At 40.2% G+C, this 18,885-nt stretch overlaps 1 protein-coding gene across 1 annotated transcript in view; it reads right to left on the bottom strand.

The window, feature by feature from the left end:
* The window catches only part of LOC102772642 (chromosome unknown open reading frame, human C10orf76), a 141,487-nt gene that overhangs the window by 72,496 nt on the left and 50,106 nt on the right, over positions 1–18,885 (bottom strand). The window contains 2 exon segments of the mRNA XM_015559312.1: positions 2,357–2,483; positions 3,944–4,026. Coding sequence (XP_015414798.1) covers positions 2,357–2,483; positions 3,944–4,026 — 210 coding nt within the window.

Genomic DNA, 18,885 nt, shown 5'->3' with positions numbered 1-18,885 from the left:
GCATAATTTGAAGTGGTTGTTCGAAGCAGCAATCTCCGGCGTTAACCTATGCCGCCATCTTGGTTCTCCCCACATTTATGTATTTTTTAATTTTAAAAAATTTTTTCCTTTTTATTGAATTTATTGGAATGACACCGATTAACAAAATTATACAGGTTTCATGTGCACAATTCTACACCACATCATCTGTACACTGTACTGTGTGTTCACCACTCCAAGTCAAGTCTCCATCCATCACTATTTATCCCCCCTATACCCTCCTCCACTGTCATAACACCTCCCCCCACCCCATTCCCGCCCCACGATCACTACACTGTTATTCCTGTGTATATATATATGCATTTTTTTAGAAAAGGCAAAAACTATGTGGACAGGGAACAGATTAGTGGTTGCTAGGGGTGGTGGGTGGTGAAAGAGTTGACCTCACAGGAGCACAAGAAAAAGTTTGGAGGTAATGAAACTCCCATATCTTGAATTTTTGTGGTAATTACACTTCTATATGCATTTGTCAAAACTCAGAATTGTATGAATCTCAGAGAGAAGGGGGTAGGGGGCAGGAAGAGATTAAATAATGTGCATGCATTTACACATAAACTATGGACACAGACAACAGTGCGGTAGGTCTGGGTGTGTGTGGTGAGGTGGGATAGAAGGGGTCAATGGGGGAAAAGGGGAACATCTCTAATACTTTCAATAATAAATATAAATATAAAAAATATACCTCAAAAAACTTGACTTAAGGCCTAGCTAGTTTGGCTCAATGGATACAGCGTCAGCCTGTGGACTAAGAGTCCCGGGTTTGATTCCAGTCAAGGGCACATGCCAGGTTGCGGGTTCGATCCCCAGTGGGGAGTGTGCAAGAGGCAGCTGATCCATGATTCTCTCTCATCATTGATGTTTCTATCTCTCTCTCTCCCTTCCTTTCTGAAATCAATAAAAAATTAAAAAAAAAACGACTTAAAAATGCTTTTTCCATCGGAAGTTTCATCATACTTTATAAAAAATGGAGAGTACTAAAACATGCTATCTCCATTTGTTGTGCTTAATTTAGTGAAAATTTCACTTTTCTATTTGTGTTTTCCAGGTTAACATTTTTTAAGATCAATTTTTTATTGTTGATAATATTATAGATACTTCCCATTTCTCCACCCTTCCCCCCCTCCAGGTTAACATTTTAATTCCCTTGGCAGATTTGAGCATTCCCAGATATCCTCTCTCATCTTGTTGCTATAGCTACAAGGACTTAATCTCATTTACTCTGTACATGGCCCAGTTAAGCAGGTATGACAGGTTTCTATAAAATCTCTCTCCCACTCCAACTCTTCTTCTTTCCTCATTGAAAGGCATCTTTATTCATCTATTAATCGGTGCTGAAGCCTGGAATGTATACGTGTATATATAATAGCTTCATATATATATATGTATGTATATGTGTGTACATATGTATGTCTGTATATGTATATATACATATATATGTGTGTGTCAAAGAAATAAAATATTGTATACTACTTTAAATGAGTACACTTCATTATATACCAATTACACCTCAATAAAGCTATTAAGTTGGGGATTTTAATAGACAGCTTTACTAAGTGAATTTCTGTTTCTGTGAAATCTTTCCTGAACTTTCAAACTCCAGGTAGGTTTGACTCTTTACTCAAATTTATAGGGATACATGACCTCTTTCAGAAATATAGATGGGGCAAAAGTAGATTTACAGTTGTGAGTATTCAAAACACAGAGTTTATTCTTGTATTATTATTTATTAATTATTGTATTTTCCTATGAACAACTGTAACCCTACTTTTGCCCCACCCTGTAGTTGTACTCATTATGGCCAAAGAGTAAATTTTCAGTGAGCCAATCACCAAAAGGTTTGGAAGATTTTTACTTAATGCCCACTTCCTCTTGTAAGTTATGCTAAAATACATAGGTATATTAAAACTCCTTAAAATCTTGTACTTTCTCAAATAACACAATGTTCTTCCTTTGGGATCCAAGCTCTTCTATTTCCACTGTCAATTCCCACCCACTCCTTCTCTCCCATCTCACTGCATTCACTAATGTCCACAAGCCTCCCTATTCTCTCTTTTCCTCACAAACATCAAGAAAGGGCTACAGGGCTGCTACCCAGCTTTTTACTGAGATGAATTCTGAGTTCCTGAAGGAAGAAAAGCCCACATATTTCTTCTTATTGCCTGAGAAGAAAAGACTACTGCATTCTATGCCATGCAAGGGCACCAAGCAACTACAGAGTCTTTTGTAATCTTTTCTTTTTATATGCTAAAAATCACAGCTGATGCTGAGAGCTGAGCAAAAAGAGGGGAGAGAGGAGTAAAAAGAAAAGACAGCTTACCCATGGAGTATAGGTTGTCAAAGCTCTGGTGCATGCGGATAATCTCATAGTAGAGTTCATCATAGCTGCTTGGGGTGGGCAGGAATGTGTCACCGTATGTGATAAACATATTAAATAGGTTCACAATCTAAAAAAGAAGCAAAAGTCCATACACAGGTATCACACTATGAAGACTGGAAGGTATCGGTTGTATACTGCAGCCAGCTCTTACTGGCTTGTAAGAGCTGACTGTTACATTTTCAGGAATTTGTGAGCTAGTTATTAAACAAAGCCAATATTAAAAAATAATTTACATAAACTTACAATTTAATAAATTATATTACAATGAAAGTAATAAATACTAAAACTCATCACTTCCCAATTACTTTCTATCTTTAGTGTTATCTATGCTCTTGAGATTAATATTTTTAAAATATATTTTATTGATTTTTTACAGAGAGGAAGGGAGAGGGATAGAGAGTTAGAAACATCAATGAGAGAGAATCATCGATCAGCTGCCTCCTGCACACCCCCTAATGGGGATGTGCCCGCAACCATGGTACATGCCCTTGACCGGATTCGAACCTGGGACCCTTCAGTCTGCAGGCCGATGCTCTATCCATTGAGCCAAACGAGTTAGGGCTTGAGATTAATTTACATCTCTTAAATCTGATGTGATGGGAATACCATATATAATGGTGTGTTATGCTTGTCTTTTCCCAACTCTGCATTCAATGATGCCATTTTGATAACTTTGAAATTGGCCCTGGTGGGTATAGTTTTACTGTGGAAATCAGCAAAAGATATAAATCAGGACTTTTCCCCCCAAAATGTTAAACATTTATGAACACACTGGGTAATATCTTGAGAAGACAGTAAAAAGGCAAAATGCCCACCTATTACCCCAAATAACTAGTCAGATAAGCAGGCATCTGCAATGTCCCTCAGAAACTAAGCACAGCCATGATGGAGCTATTCACGTGGCTGGGACACCTCTAGAGGCTTTGCTATGTACCAACATAGATACTATAGTACAGTCTCTCAACTGGGACCGAGGCTCATACTCATACACAGAGATCTGACCTATACCTGGCCCTGCCAAGCAATATGAAAGAGAAAGAGTCCTGCCCTGGCTGATGTGGCTCAGTTGGTTGGAGCGAAGGGCTGTAGGTTCAATTCCTAGTCAGGGCATATACCCAGGTTGCAAGTTTGATCCCCAGTCAGGGCATGTATGAGAGGCAACCAATAGGTATTTCTCACATCAATGTTCTGTTTCTCTCTCTCTCTCTCTCTCTCTCTCTCTCTCTCTCTCTCTCTCTCTATCTCTCTCTCTCTCTGCTTCCCTCCCCCCTCCTTCCTCTCTAAAGTCAGTAAAAACATATCCTTAAGTTAGGATTTAAAAAAAAGGAATAGAAAGTATACTAGGTTCACCAAAAACATAGGTAAGAGTAGGGAGCACCATTACAGAGATCCTAATCCAAAAGGAAAGTAAAAATAAAGACCTGGTTCCCTATGGCTTAGTCCCCAGAACCCAGCTCCTGTTTCAAACCAGCCCATCTCTGTCTTAGGGTAGAACTTCAGAAAAATAAATATTTTTTGGTTACTCACCATAAGGGCTAATGTAAAAATGTTGTGTTTGGCCAAAAGTACAGTCTCGTTTGACATAAGGAACTTCCTCTAATTTATCAAGGCTTAAAAAAAAAAAAAAGACAGACATCAACAAGCTATTCAAAGCATAACTAATAAAGTTAAATGAAAGCAATGAAAGTCAACTAGCTCTACAGGAATCCAAATAGGGCTAAAATGAGTAAGTCACAGCTGCTAAGCACTTTTTAAAAGCAGGTAAGGTGGGTATATTTGAAGACTTGACCTTCCCAAGCACAAGTCTGCTTATCTGCCCATGGAAGGTTTTTAAAAATCTACTTCTTTTTGCCACCTCTTTAAGAGCAATTAAGCTCAGAAATTTGACTATAAAATGCATATTAAGTATTCCAAATTTATACCCCCATCAAATTTGCTCAATTTACAAGTCAAAATAAGGGTTCCCTTCTCACCCTAGGCTGCTAGCATCTCCTGTCACCAAATTTTAGCTCTGTACCTGTTTCAAACATCATTGCTAAGAGGGACATTTTTCAATTCTAACTGATCACCAGATGAGCCAGCTATGTTGTAGAACTTACACCTGGGCTTCAGCTTGGAATTGGAAGAGAGCTCATGAAGAGGAAAAATAAAAAAGCCCTTAACTGTCCTAACTATTCAAACAAATGTACAGCTCTGCTCTGTCCTTTCTCAACCAAGACAACACTTACTGAAAAAGTCCTCTTTCTGCCTGGCAATCCTTATTGAGGGGAGAGATTGTCAAAACCCAAATAATCTCAGTAAAGAGACTGCCAAGTCCATAGGTTAGCAGTGCAGCTTTAAAGACATTTTACAAATAAATATTAAGCATAAAGAAAATTATCACTTGCCCTGTACTCATTCACGTAGGACTGTGCAATTAATCCTGCTTCTGTGTCCCTCATGACCATCAGCTCTGTCTTAGCAGCCCTATTTGATGGCAAACTATAAAGAAGGGGTTTGGCAGTTGCAAGCAATTGGTGGTCCTCCGGTCTTCTCTTCTTCAACCCTCCTCACTTCCACAGACACAAAAAAAGGTTTGACCTCTCCTTTTCTAAGACCATATCTGCTTCTTTGCCAGCAAAGTCCATTCTACAATGTTCTCTGAGCTTTGTGTGAAGTTTACTACTCTTAGAGAAGAGACATGGACTTTGATTTGAAACAGCAGGGAATAATGAGTAGGAGTAAAACTCTCTCAACACTGGCTGCCTGCCACACAACACCCCTCACTCTCAAATCCTCTAAAAGGTACAATAAAGAAGCAGCAGGTAAGGAAAAGTACAAAAGCCTGTCCACATTCTGTTTCTAAGCCTGAATCTTCCCCTCAAATAGCAAAAGAGTCTTGCTAAGGATGAAGGAGGTAGGAACTCATTTATGAACTCTTTACTCCTGCCCCAACTCAAAGTCTCTGAGGTTTCATAATGGACAGGCAAGTGATAGGCAGCTGGGCCTTTTGATATGGTCTGTTAACAAGTGATCTGTTAGACTGGGGGGAAAAAAAGAAAAAGCTCCATGGGAGGATCACATAATCTGCTTAGCTCCTACCAGAAGCTCAGATAATGAAGGGGACTAACATTAAAATTCATACAAAACTAACCCAGACCAAATCTCTCTCATTAATGATCACTTTGATGAGTTCATTTAAGGGCTGCCCATTCCACCCTCTACCTCAGAGCTTAGACAAGCCCTGCTAATGGATAGATCACATGACAATCACACGCTATAAACTCACAGGAGAAAAAGAGGAATTGACGGATAGCAAGCGTGGAACTCTGCAAAACATAATAGCTGGAGAGAGATAAAGCAGCTTCTGCACAAATCCAATCAACAAGGATTTTGTCCCCAGCACACACAGCACAAAGATGCAACTTCAGCAGTGGTTATATGATAAATAAGAGACCCAAAACCTGGAGAAAAGGAAGTGGAAACAATGATTTATTGCCCCTCTGCTGCACTACAGTTAGTCTTGATCTCTGGGATTCAGAATCAGGGATTACGAAGTGATAAATATTAGAGAAGGAATGGAGCAATTCTGGCACAATCCAAGAGGTGACCTGTGTCCCAACTGCAAGAGACATCAACAAAGCTGAACAGTAGTGAGGAGGAGAGTCAGGCACTATACTACTGAGAGTCAGTGCCAGGGGATACCTGCGTCTTGCCCCTGATAATTTAGGTCAGATTCTCCCTTTCCCTCCAAAAAACAAGCCATGTTTTATCACCTGGAAGTAGCCATTCTCTAAAGCAGGGGTCAGGAATCTTTCTCCTACCAAAGGACACTTGGATTTTTTTAAAATATATTTTTATTGATTTCAGAGAGGAAAGGAGAGGGAGAGAGAAATAGGAAACATCAATGATGACAGAGAATCAATGATCAGCTGCCTCCTGCACGTCCCACACTGAGGATCGAGCCCACAACCCGGGTACGTGCCCCTGGCCGGAATTGAACCCAGGACCCTTCAGTCTACAGGCCGACGCTGTATCCACTAAGCCAAACCGGCTAGGGACCATTTGGATATTTAAAACATCATTCACTCAATATAAATTTATGTTATGCCCAGCCTGCGTGGTTGAGTGGTTGAAAGTTGACGCATGCAGCAGGAGGTCACGGTTCAATTCCCGGTCAGGGCACATGCCAGGGTTGCGGGATCAATCCCCAGTGTGGGGTGTGCAGGAGGCACCCAATTAATCATTCTCTCTCACCATTGATGTTTCCCTCTTTCTTTCCTTTCCTCTCTGAAATCAATAAAAATAAAAAAATAAAAATTTATGTTGCTCTGAAAAAAGCTCCTAGATTTATTGAATTTCAAGTCCGACCTGTGGTTGCCTTGGCAGGGTCCGACCAAGCGGGCCTTATATGGCCTACGGGCTGGAGTTCCCAACCCCTGCTCTACAGGGAATTTAACAGGCAGCTAAAAGGAAGAAAACAACCTTAAAACTGGTTCCCACAAGCCTCTGAGATCAGGGACCACAATTCCTCTCCAACAGAGAATGCCCCAAATATCCCATGAAATAGTGCTTTTTTCCCTTCATCATCTCCCTGACTTTGCACTCATTCTACCAACTGTTCAGTGTATTCTACATCACTATACACACATTGTCTTTTACCTCTGACCTGATGTGATGAGAGTTCTAAGTCTATGAGGCTTCAACATAGCTGATTATAGATTTTTTAGAGCTAGAAAGGACATTAAAAGTCATTTAAGGTTTCGGGCTCAATCCCTAGTAGAGGGTGTGCAGGAGGCAGCTGATCAATTATTCTCTCTCATCATTGATGTTTTTGTCTCTCCCTTCTTCTCTGAAATCAAATATATATATATATATTTTTTAATTTGTTTAAAATAACAGACAACAGATCAATGTATTTCTTTCCATAGAAACTAACATGATCCCCACAAACACTCCATCTCAACTTTCTATAACCTCACCATAACTGATTACCAGCTGAAATTTACATTACAGTACATAGTACTAAGTACAGGGCCAAACATACAAAGGTATTTCCTCTCTGATGGGGAAAGGAAAGGAGCCAAGTATATCCAATCAACAGAGAGAGCCATGAATTCTTGGGCAGGAGTGCAAATTCAAAAGGAAATCTGGGCAGCCTTCAAGACAAACCTATGGCAGTCTTCAGAATAATAATCAAAGTTCACAAAACCACCAATGCACTGAAGCACCGACAATATTCTAGGAAATCCTTGGGAATCCTGGGTTTGACTCCTAATCTTTGCTATCTCTACTAAATGAAGCTCCAGATACCTGGCTCCAATTACTCTTAACTTTAATGAAAAAAAGAGAAGTTATGTCAGTGCAATATTTGAGGTATTATATTACGCCTTCAATACATTGTTCTAGGGAAATGGGTGCTCCACACACACAAATTCTTCATTGTAAGGTCTTTTCCATCAGGCACTTTGAAAACTTAATTTCTGGGCTCTTTTTCAGGAACTAGAAATTGACTGCAACTGCTGCCTCTTTTGACTCTGTCCTGGAGGCAACTGTCAGTATCACACTTAGCTTTGAACCAAGCTCCTTTCCTTGGGGAATCTTGTGCATGAAGTATGGCAGTGGTGTGCAGCAGTTCTGACTTCCTGAATGCCGACAGGTGAATAAAGGATAGTGTGCAGGTTCTGGGAAGCTGAGCCAGGAACAGGTACCTTGATGGTTCCTGGGTCCCAAGTGAATTCTCAGAGGCAGAGACAACCAATCTATTTTTCAAATGGGAAGAGTTCAGTACCATCACCTGAGAATCCTGCCACCTTATACATAAGGTCCCCCCTCAACCCTCAAGAAACCTTGTTTGCCAAACTGTTCCTAGCATATACGTACCTCACGTCATGAAGACTCTCAAATTTTATCCTATTTTAAATTCAAATTGTATTGCCATGTAGGAGAGTAGAATGAATAATGGATATGGGAACTTCTCCAGAACTAAAAACTGTCCCCCACACTGAAGTAAACCAGGTGCACAGATGAACAAGCCAACCATAGAAAGACACAATTAAGTGGTCCTCAGATGCCTGCCTCATGAGAAGCATAGGGGAGGTTTAATTACAAACCCAAGTGAATGACATTTAAATAAAATTAAAAACAGGAAGGAGACAGAGAGCCTCCAGCAGAACATAAATAAATGTCTCGGAAAATTCAGGGCAGAGAGAGCTGTCTGTTGGACAGCTTTTACATGCTATGAAGAGAAAGAGATACAAAGCAAAGACAAGAGTTTGCCAGGCTCTATTTTGTGGCCTGGCATGGAGCTAGGATGCCACAGATCACAAATCAAAAAAAAATCCGCTCATTAGGGAAAATGGATAAATAATTTCACAGGGACTGATAGCAGAGAAATATTAGCATTTCACTTGCTTAGGAGAGAGGTAGAGGAACTTAAAGGACAGACTAGAAATAGCACTAGTGTAATAAGCTGAAGCTTCTAAAACCCCAGAGGCACTATAAACTCCAGCCAATTCTAGCATCTCTGGACAAAATCACCAATTGTCCAGGGACATTGCCAGCAATCAGTAGCCTCACTGTCAATCAACAAAGTGGCACAGGAAGGATTCAGAAGCAGGCACCCACCAATAGAATAATTTAAAAATACACTAGGTGGCTTTTCAGAATACAGGCATCTGTCTAACTGAAAACTCAAACACCTCCCTGAAACAGAGGCCAACAAATCAAAAAAGAAAATGAAATGGCTTTGGTTGCAAGCTATGAACCTCTTCAGGTGAAGGTTGCACAAAAGTCTCTACGTCTGGTAGGAAGATTCTGGGATGATGGCAGAGTAGGAAGCACCAGGACTCTCTCTCCCCAGCTGGACAATTGCACTGGCAGAATCTGCCTGATTAACTATTTTGGAACTCTGGACTCTGATGAAAATTTGCAGGTTACAGAAGACTCGGATGGTATATTTTGGTTAATTGTGGTCAAATTTAGCTCCAAGCACTATATAGCAGCTACCCATCCCCCACCCTCAGCCATGTGGCAAGAGCTGGGCACTTGTTCCTGAAGCAGCTTGCACACACAGATTTTGTGGAAGCTAAGATGGCAAAACTGACCCTGTCCTCCTAATACTGGGGATATGTGCACTGACAGCTGACTGCTGGTTTTGATTCTAGGGGTGCAAAGAGGTAGGCAGCATTGTTTTGCACCTCCCCCATTGTTGCAATCCCTTACCCCTTCAGATATGTGACTTCCAAGAGATTAAAGAGTCAGTACTCCTTTTTCCCCTGCCTTCATTTTTCACATTTCCCCTTTAGAAAACTAAACATTGCCCTGGCAGGTAGCTCAATGGTTAGAGTGTCGGCCCAAGCACGGAAGGGACATGGGTTTGCTCCCCAGTAAAGGGCATGTATCTGGATTGCAAGTTCACTCCTCACCTTGGTTGGGGCATGTGCAAGAGGCAACCAATTGATGTGTTTCTCTAAAAAAAAAAAACAACTGCAAAAACGGAAAATTAAAAAGTGACTGTGCATGCCCAAGGAAAGGCTCAGAAGAGACCTAAGACGACATTCAGTTTAGAGCTCTCCCTGATCCTCAACACAGACAGCCTACAACAATAAAACAACAAAACAATAATAAAGTCAGCAAACTCTGAGGAAGGGACAGAAACTGATTTCTTGCACCTTGAGGACATTATGTTAAGTGAAATAAGCCTCACAAAAAGACAAATACTGTATGATTCCATTTATGGGGTACTAGAAAGAAGACTGGTAGTTGCCAAGGGTTGGGGGAAGGAAGGAATAGAGCAGTGATGGCGAACCTATGAGGTGACACGTGAACTCATTTTTTTGGTTGATTTTTCTTTAAATGGCATTTAAATATATAAAATAAATATAAAAAATATAAGTCTTTGTTTTACTATGGTTGCAAATATCAAAAAATTTCTATATGTGACACAGTACCAGAGTTAAGTTAGGGTTTTTCAAAATGCTGACACGCCAAGCTCAAAAGGTTTGCCATCACTGGAATAGAGAGTCACTGTTTAATAGGTACAGAGTTTTAGTTTTACAAGATGAAAGGAATTATGGGAAAAGATGGTGGTGATGGCTACAAAACAATGTGAGTATATTTAATACCACTGGACTGTATACTTTAAAAATGACTACAATGGTAAATTTTATCTTTTGTGTATTTTACCTTAATAAAAAAAAAAGGTCAGTACATCAACAGGCTGTACTGCCTAATCTAAATGAACTGAAAAAAAGAACAAATCCTTTCTTTAAATAGAAGTTAGGTTCTATTCTACCATTTTCCATGTTTTTGAAGTGTATCTACTAAAAGAGAAAATATGGTTCTCATCTATCTCCAATTTCCCAATTACTTGGAACACTGAAATTCTCACAGTTACCACTCACCTTCTTCTTTCTCATGAAAATGAGCTTTTATGTGAAAGTTTCCATATGGAGCATGCAGGATCCCATATATGTACCTCATTCCTGTGTAGCTACCTCTAACTAAACATGCTCAGAAGCCAACATTGCCCAACTGAGAGATAGCCAAAATCACTCTTTAAGAAATCTAAGTCAGTGAGACCAGGTGTCTGAAGTAGATCCAAAAACTTTACTTTCTGCCAAAATGAATGAAAACCAATAATAGACCTGTCCTGCTCTCTGAGCCAGGACACGAAGATACCAATGAAACCAAATGATATGTTCCTTTAGAACAGGGGTGGGGACATCAGAATTACAACTAAAATATAGAACAGCCATCATTCAGAACTGCCTGAAATCTGGCTGAATGGAAATCCTACAACTAGAGAAGTAAAGAAAGTACACTGGGACTGGTAGGAGAGGGGAGGCATAGAACGGGCTGGTCTGACACCCACGTGTGGCATTTTTTTTCAATCAGGTTGGACATCTCGGCTGCAGAGGCCTCCTGTGAGAAGCAAGGGTTCCCAGCCCCACATCAGACGCCTAGCCCAGGATTCCAGAGCTGGGAAGAGAAGTCCCTATAATTTCAGGCTATAAAAACCAGTGGGGATTATGGCAGAGTGACATGGAGGCTGCTGGAGTCCCAAGCAGTTCTTACAGGGTACTGCTTCCTCTGAGCTCCAGTGCCTGGCAGCAGCTTTGGGGATCCAGGGACAAACAGGGAGGAACTGGATTGTCTGGCATCAGGATAGGAACTCGGGGATGGCTTTGTCCAAGACAGGACATTGTTTCTGTGCTGGGATCTCCCCTGCCGCAGAACTGACTGGCTCCCAATCAGAAGAGCAAAAAGAAAAAAGAATCCAAAAATATGAAAGAAACGGACTTACAAGTCCAGAAAGCACAGAGTCCCAAACAAGAGGAACTCAAAGAGGCCCACACCAAGACACATCATAATTAAAATGCTAAGGGTTAAGGACAAAGAGAGAATCTTAAAGCAGCAAGAGAAAGCAGTTGGTTACCTACAAGGAAGCGCCCATATGACTGTCAGCTGATTTCTCAACAGAAACTTTGCAGGCCAGAAGGGAGTGGCAAGGAATATTCAAAGTAATGAATAGCAAGGACCTACAACCAAGATTACTCTACTCAGCAAAGCTATCATTTAGACTTAAAGGTCAGATAAAGAGCTTCACAGACAAGAAAAAGGTGAAAGAGTTCATTACCACCAAACCAGTTTTACATGAAATGTTGAAAGATATTCTTTAAGAAGAGGAAGAAGAAAAAAAGATAAAAAATATGAACAATAATACTATATGTAATACTTTAACACATTGTATGTGGGAAACGTATTTATACATTTTACGTTGACTGGTAGTAGAGCGGCGCGGGACATGTATTAATACGTTTTTTATAGACTAACGGTAGAATGTGGGTGACGTATAAATATGTAAACTAAAGTTATTGTAATTTTACTGAATGTTGCCATTTGCGCAAAAAATTAGCAAAAATGGCCCACGCCACCTGTTAGCGCGCGATAAAAACTACCCGCAAACAATGTGTTAAACAATAAAGAATTTAAAAAAATATATGAATATAATGGTAATAAATACATATCTATCAACAATTGAATCTAAAAATCAAAATAAACAAACAAGAAATCTAATTAACAAAATAAACTGATGAATAAAATAGAATTAGAGGCATGGAAACGTGGATCAGACAGACGAATCAGGGGAGGGGGGGGAAGAGATTAACCAAAGATCTTATCTATATATATATAAATCTCATGGCCAGCCAACCTCCCATGGTCCCTCCCCCTGGCCAGCCAGCCAGTCCCAATCAGCCCCAATCAGGACTGGGCAAGATTACCCTGATCACTGGCCAGGCCGAGGGACCCCACCTGTGCACAAATTCGTGCACTGGGCCTCTAGTCCCATATAATAAAAGTGTAGTATGCAAATTGTTCCCTCAACCAGAGTCTTCCAGGAGTTCAACCAGGGGGTGGGCTGGCCAGGGGAAGGGAGGAGGTCCGGGCACTGGCAGGTGGCTGGGGGAAGGGAAGGAGTACCCGGCCAGCAGCCGGCAACCACTAGGGACCCTACCAGTGCATGAATTTCGTGCACTGGGCCTCTAGTATGCATTTACCTATAGACATAGACAACAAGGTGGTGAAGGAACAGGGCGGAAAGTGAGTAGAGGAGGGACAATAAGAGGAAGGGGGACATCTGTAATACTCAACAATAAAGACTTAAAAAAATAATAAAGAACAGGGGTGGGGAACCTTTTGCTGCCAAGGGCCATTTGGATATTTATAAAATCATTCACTTAATTTACTTAATATAAACTTGTTGCTATAAAAAAGCTCCTAGATTTATTGAATTTTGAGTCCTGCCTGCGGTTGCCTTGACAGGGCCAGACCAACCCGCCTTATACAACAAGGGCCTTATACAACCGTGAGCCAGATGTTCCCCACCCCTGCATTAAAAGTAGGATAGGCACAGCCACAAAAGCATAGCTACTCCTTCCTCTGCCTCTTTTTTTTTTTTAATATTTTTATTGATTTTTTTACAGAGAGGAAGGGAGAGAGATAGAGACCTAGAAACATCAATGAGAGAGAAACATCGATCAGCTGCCTCTTGCACACCTCCTACTGGGGATGTGCCCACAACCAAGGTACATGCCCTTGACCGGAATCGAACCTGGGACCCTTCAGTCCGCAGGCCGACGCTGTATCCACTGAGCCAAACCGGTTTCGGCTCCTCTGCCTCTTTAAGTGACAAGACACTAATGGGCCTCTGGTTAGGAAGTGACTTCATGTGCAGAGAAAAGAGCAGAGATTGCTCACTCTTTTAGTGGTTTTTAGGTGGGAATCTTTTTCTCCTTAAAACAGGCTAAACCTGTTAGAAATTCTTATCTTTTTCTTCTGCCAAGTTTCTGAAGAGATGAAAGAAAGATTCAAAATAGTGTAAATTTTGGATTTAGTCAAATGTGGTGATTTGAAGAGGATAAAAAGAGTTTCCTGGCATTCTTTTCCAATCCTGGGGCTTTCTATACTGCTACAGAGAATTACATAACAACACTATGGAAACAGATAAATATACTCTAATGGCCTATATTAGAACACTCTAACCTTGAGAACTGATTATCAACAGAAGATAAAAGCCTCCATCTTTTTGCACATGAAAGCTAGAACTGTTGAGGGTATTTTTTCCATTTATTTATTTTTTTTAGTGATAGTAGAGGGGAGGGAGAAGGAGGAGAGAGAAGGAGGGAGAGAGGAAGAGAGAGAGAGAGAAAAAAACATCGATTGGTTGCCGCCTGCCTGAGCCAGACCAGGTTCAGGGATCAAGTCTGCAAATGAGGTATGTGCCCTTGACTGGGAATCGCACCTGAGAGCCTTTGGTCCACAGGCCAACACTCTAACCACTGAACGACAGGCTGGGGCACAGAGCAGTCTTAATTAAGTACATCAAGCCTAGCATACATCTTGTAATATATTCCCCTAAACCATAGATAATTGGGGATAAAGAGGAAGAACAGTTTAAAAAGCAATTTAAAAAACAAAATAGTAATAGCAGCTACCAAAATTCATCTTCCCATCTACTCTCGCTATTTACTGCTATGTTCTTTCCCACCTAGATACTCTCTTCAAAACTAAAAGGAGCAATAATGTAGTTATATAAGGTGTCACTATTAGAAGAAGCTGGCTAAAGGACACAAAAATTTTCTGTACTATTTTTGCAACTTCCTGTGAGTTATAATTATATCAATAGTAAAAGTTTTTAAACTAAACTAAAAGAAGCAGACAGTTAAAAGTTTCCCAAAGGATAGTTTCCCAAAATCAGGAGGGGCTACCAAACAGTCAAAATTATACCACACAAAAACTACCAGATATATCTATGGCTCCAGTTATTTTTTCTCTTGAAAATGTTCAGTTCCATATGAACAACAGTATAACAACAAAAGGCTCTCGATTTCCAGTCTCAAGGTATACCTAAACCATGAAGTCATAGGCTTCTGCCAGTGAAGAGAAAGCTAGCTAGACACTCTCTAGGTTTTTCATTTTTCCAGTAGGTACCTGAAAGGTCAGGCAATGTACAATTTCTCTCTTTTTCACAAAGCTGCGAATGCTTTGGATGTTATTTAGCACAGTGAAGCTAGACAGATTGTTTTGGGGGCTTTGGAGGCCTTTCTTCCTGCTGGGAAGCAAATGTTGCCTAGTGATCACATCTGAGCAAAGAAGTCAGGAACGCTAAATTCTAATCTGTTTAGTATTTGGTTCCATGATCCTTAGTAAGTCACTTCCCTTCTATACCTCCACTCCCTTCCCCAACAAATGGCGATAAAAATAATGACTTATCACCCAGGAATGAGCAGGGTGAAAGGGTAAGAAGGACTGTGATCCCTAGATAAACATCAAATATAAAATGCCAGTATAAATCTGCCTTTATAGCAACCCATGTTTTTAGACTGTGGAAAGCTGCATTATTTAAATGCAGGCTGCCTCCCTAATGCCACTTCTGCCTGAAGTGGTAGTAAAATAAGCTGACTCCATGGAGCTCTGTTCAAAGATTTCCCTTTCCAGCAACTACATGCTTCTCTCTAAACATTCTACTCATTCTTTAGTTAATAGTTTAGAAACCATCAGTTTCCATTTTTACTTGGTAAAAAGCAATCCATGTATCTGTAGGTAAGGAAGAAAGAGACAAGAAAAGAAAAATTACTCACCAGTCCCTTTCATATCAATAACTAAAATTAAAAGGTAATGGCCTGGCCAGTGTGGTTCAATGATTGAGCATCAACCCATGCACCAGGAGGTCATTCTCAGTCAGGTTCTATTCTCAAGCAGGGCACATGCCAGGGTTGTGGGTTTGATCCCCAGTAGGGAACATACAAGAGGCAGCAGATTGATAGTTCTCTCGCATCACTGATGTTTCTATTTCTCTCTCCCTCTCCCATCCTCTCTCTGAAATCAATAAAAACATTTCTTTTTAAAAGGTGATGAAGTCAGCTCAACAGAATCATGACAACAAACATCCTGCTGAGTTCTATTATTGTTGTTAGTTCTAAGACCCAAACACAACACTGTGCTGCTTTAAGAAAATATTAATTCATCATTAATGGAAATTCTAATATCCATTCATTTATTCTTCCAACATTTTTCTAAGCCCCTATCATAACCTAAGTAGTGTATTGGGGATGAAATAATGATTAAAACATAGACCTCCAGAAACTTTTTAAAGAGGATAGATATTTAAACAATTCATTGTTCAGACATTTGCAAACATAGCAAAACAATGTGATGTGCTAAAATAGAAGCTCCAAGTGCCATAGGAGGACACAGGAAATACAACATAGTGACCAACATGGCCTTTAGCCTCAAGAAGTTCAGAGATGAGCCCTGGTCAGTGAGGCTCAGTTTATTGGAGCATCATCCAATACATCAAAAAGGTGGTGTGTGCCATTCCTGGTCAGGGCACATACCCAGACTGCAAGTTCGATCCCTAGTCAGGGGGTAGAGGGAAGGCGGTGGAGGGCCTAGTGCAGGAGGCAACCAATTGATACTTCTCTCTCATAATGATGTTTCTTTTCTCTCTCTCTCTCTCTCTCTCTCTCTATCTCTCTCTCTCTCTTTTAAATAGATATTTTTATTGATTTCAGAGAGGAAGGAAGAAGGAGAGAGAGATAGAAACATCAATGATGAAAAAGAATCATCAATCGGCTGCCTCCTGCACACCCCACACTGGGGATCGAGCCTGCAACCTGGGCATGTGCCCTGACCAGGAATAGAACTGTGACCCTGGTTCTTAGGTCAACACTCAACTGCTGAGCCATGTGGGTCAGGTTCAAGTCAATTTTTTAAAACGTTTAAACGGAAGTTCAGAGAGGAAACTGCTAAACTAAAGTTCCCAGGAAGAATGCAGTATGATCGGTAAATACAGAAAAAAATATTTAACCAGAGACTAAGATGTTCTGTGAAAACAATTAATTTGGAGTCCATGGAACCTAAAATTAATATAGGGATTCTTAACATGGAATCATGGAGAGACTCTCAGAGGGTCCATGAACTCCCTGAAATTACATCTGAAATTATGTATTTGCAAACAGATATTTTTTTGGACACAAAGATCATATCTTTCATTACATTCTCAAAGGTAAAGAACTATTTCACTAGGATCTTATCCTAAAAACCACTTTTCTATCTGTATCAGAGGAGTATTTCAAGACCTAAGGCTTTACTCAAAATAGGAGTTCTGGATACCCTAGGTGTCAGAGAAGAGCTTCTGAACTTACCATAACTTGGTGAAAAATAGTGATTGTTGAAAAGAGGGCAATGAGAGAGTCCTTTCCACAGTCTAGTTGAAGTCAGCTTAAATATATTTGCCCACATACTCAGATGCCATGGTGACAGGCATCATATAAATAGACAGTGGCAACAGGGAGTAGATCATGGCTTGGAGTCAACAGATCAGCAGGATTAAACCCCCAACTAACACAGCTGACTTGTCCTTGTCCATGAGACAAAGCCTGGGAATTCCATATAAGAATTTAGAGGGGGACCTTTGGCTATCTCCCCAATAACAAAAAGCTACAATAGCCAACATCATAGAAATAAAAATCACTCAAAGTGCAGGTATATTAAACAACCACATTCCAAAGACAAAAAGCATTTGGATCCTAGCTGACTGCTTCCTAGACACCCAGGGACTTCTGTATGTCTAATCTGACACCACATATGCCTTACCTGTCTCATTTATAAATAAAATTGAATTAAAGTTTGCAGCACATGTATGGACAAGTATCTATACATGTAAGCATATTTGCCATGATGAGTTTCAACAGCTCCCTCAAATCCATAAGTCTAGAAGGCAAAGAAAGAGTGAAAACATGGGCATACCATTATATGAGGGGTGGCACCAGCCGAAGAGTGGTGGATCCTCTAGTCACATTTGTATTCACTGATTGCAATATTAGACATTCTTATGGGCTCTGAGGCATCACATGTAGTGTGATATTCTGCAGTTTTCCTTAACACCTGCTGCTCTACATCTCACTGTATATATAATCCATGTACGAACACATGGAGTCAGGGTTCCAGGAGGGCTCTTTCAGTCTATCTAGGAAAAGAAGCTAACCCCACTTGGCAGAGAGCTCTAGCACAAATGCCTATGTTTTAGAAGCAAGCAGTTATCCAGGTCTCACTAATGACACTCATATACCTCCTCTAAATTTATCCAGGGCATTAGGATGTCAATCAATCAGTTCTGAGATAGCACATAATTATAAACAGAGCTGACATCACAGAAGTACTCAAAGACATCAAGTCAACTGACCAACATCAGAATGGTCTCCTGACCCACAATTTCCTAGCCAGATGGTGAAATGGAAGAATCAGAAAAGATAAATATAAGACATTTTTAAATTTCTTTAAAAGACAATTGCCTCTTTAAACAAAAATGATGGAAATGAATTGTGGAGTTTATAACCTATGTAAAAGTAAAATGTGTGACAATAATAGCACAAAGGGCAGGATATAAGGTAGAGGTAGGAGAACAATGTGAAGCCCAGGGCCACAGTGAACAGAAGGCAATGTGGAAAAGGCAATGTGAAGAGTGCAGTGAGGAAGAAGACAAAAGATGATGAGGATGGGAGAAAAATCCAGAGAAATCCCAGGGCCAGAGATATGATGGCTAGGATAGAGAGGAAAGAAAAAGAGTAACAGAAAATAAAACCAGAAGAGAATCAAAAGCAAGCAAAAACAACTACTACCACCAATCTTCAGTTACAATGTATAACTTCATATCAGTTACATACATAAGCCATTTGTACTTGTTATAAGTCCTACAACTGTACCAACAGACTTGCATCATTTTTATATTTCTCTCTAATCCTAAATTTTAGAGCCTAACAATAGCTAATATTCATAGGCAAACATAGTAGTCCTTTATATTAAAAAAATTGTTCCTAAGAAATTCTACTAATTTTAGTTATTTCAATCTCTTTTGATCTCTCCTTAGCTCTTCTGTCTTTCAGACATCCCCTCAGTCTGAAACTCTCACAAAATGCTACTAT

The sequence above is a fragment of the Myotis davidii genome, unplaced genomic scaffold, assembly GCF_000327345.1.
Source record: "Myotis davidii unplaced genomic scaffold, ASM32734v1 scaffold332, whole genome shotgun sequence".
Taxonomy (NCBI): domain Eukaryota; kingdom Metazoa; phylum Chordata; class Mammalia; order Chiroptera; family Vespertilionidae; genus Myotis; species Myotis davidii.
This window is presented reverse-complemented; position numbering and strand designations above follow the sequence as displayed.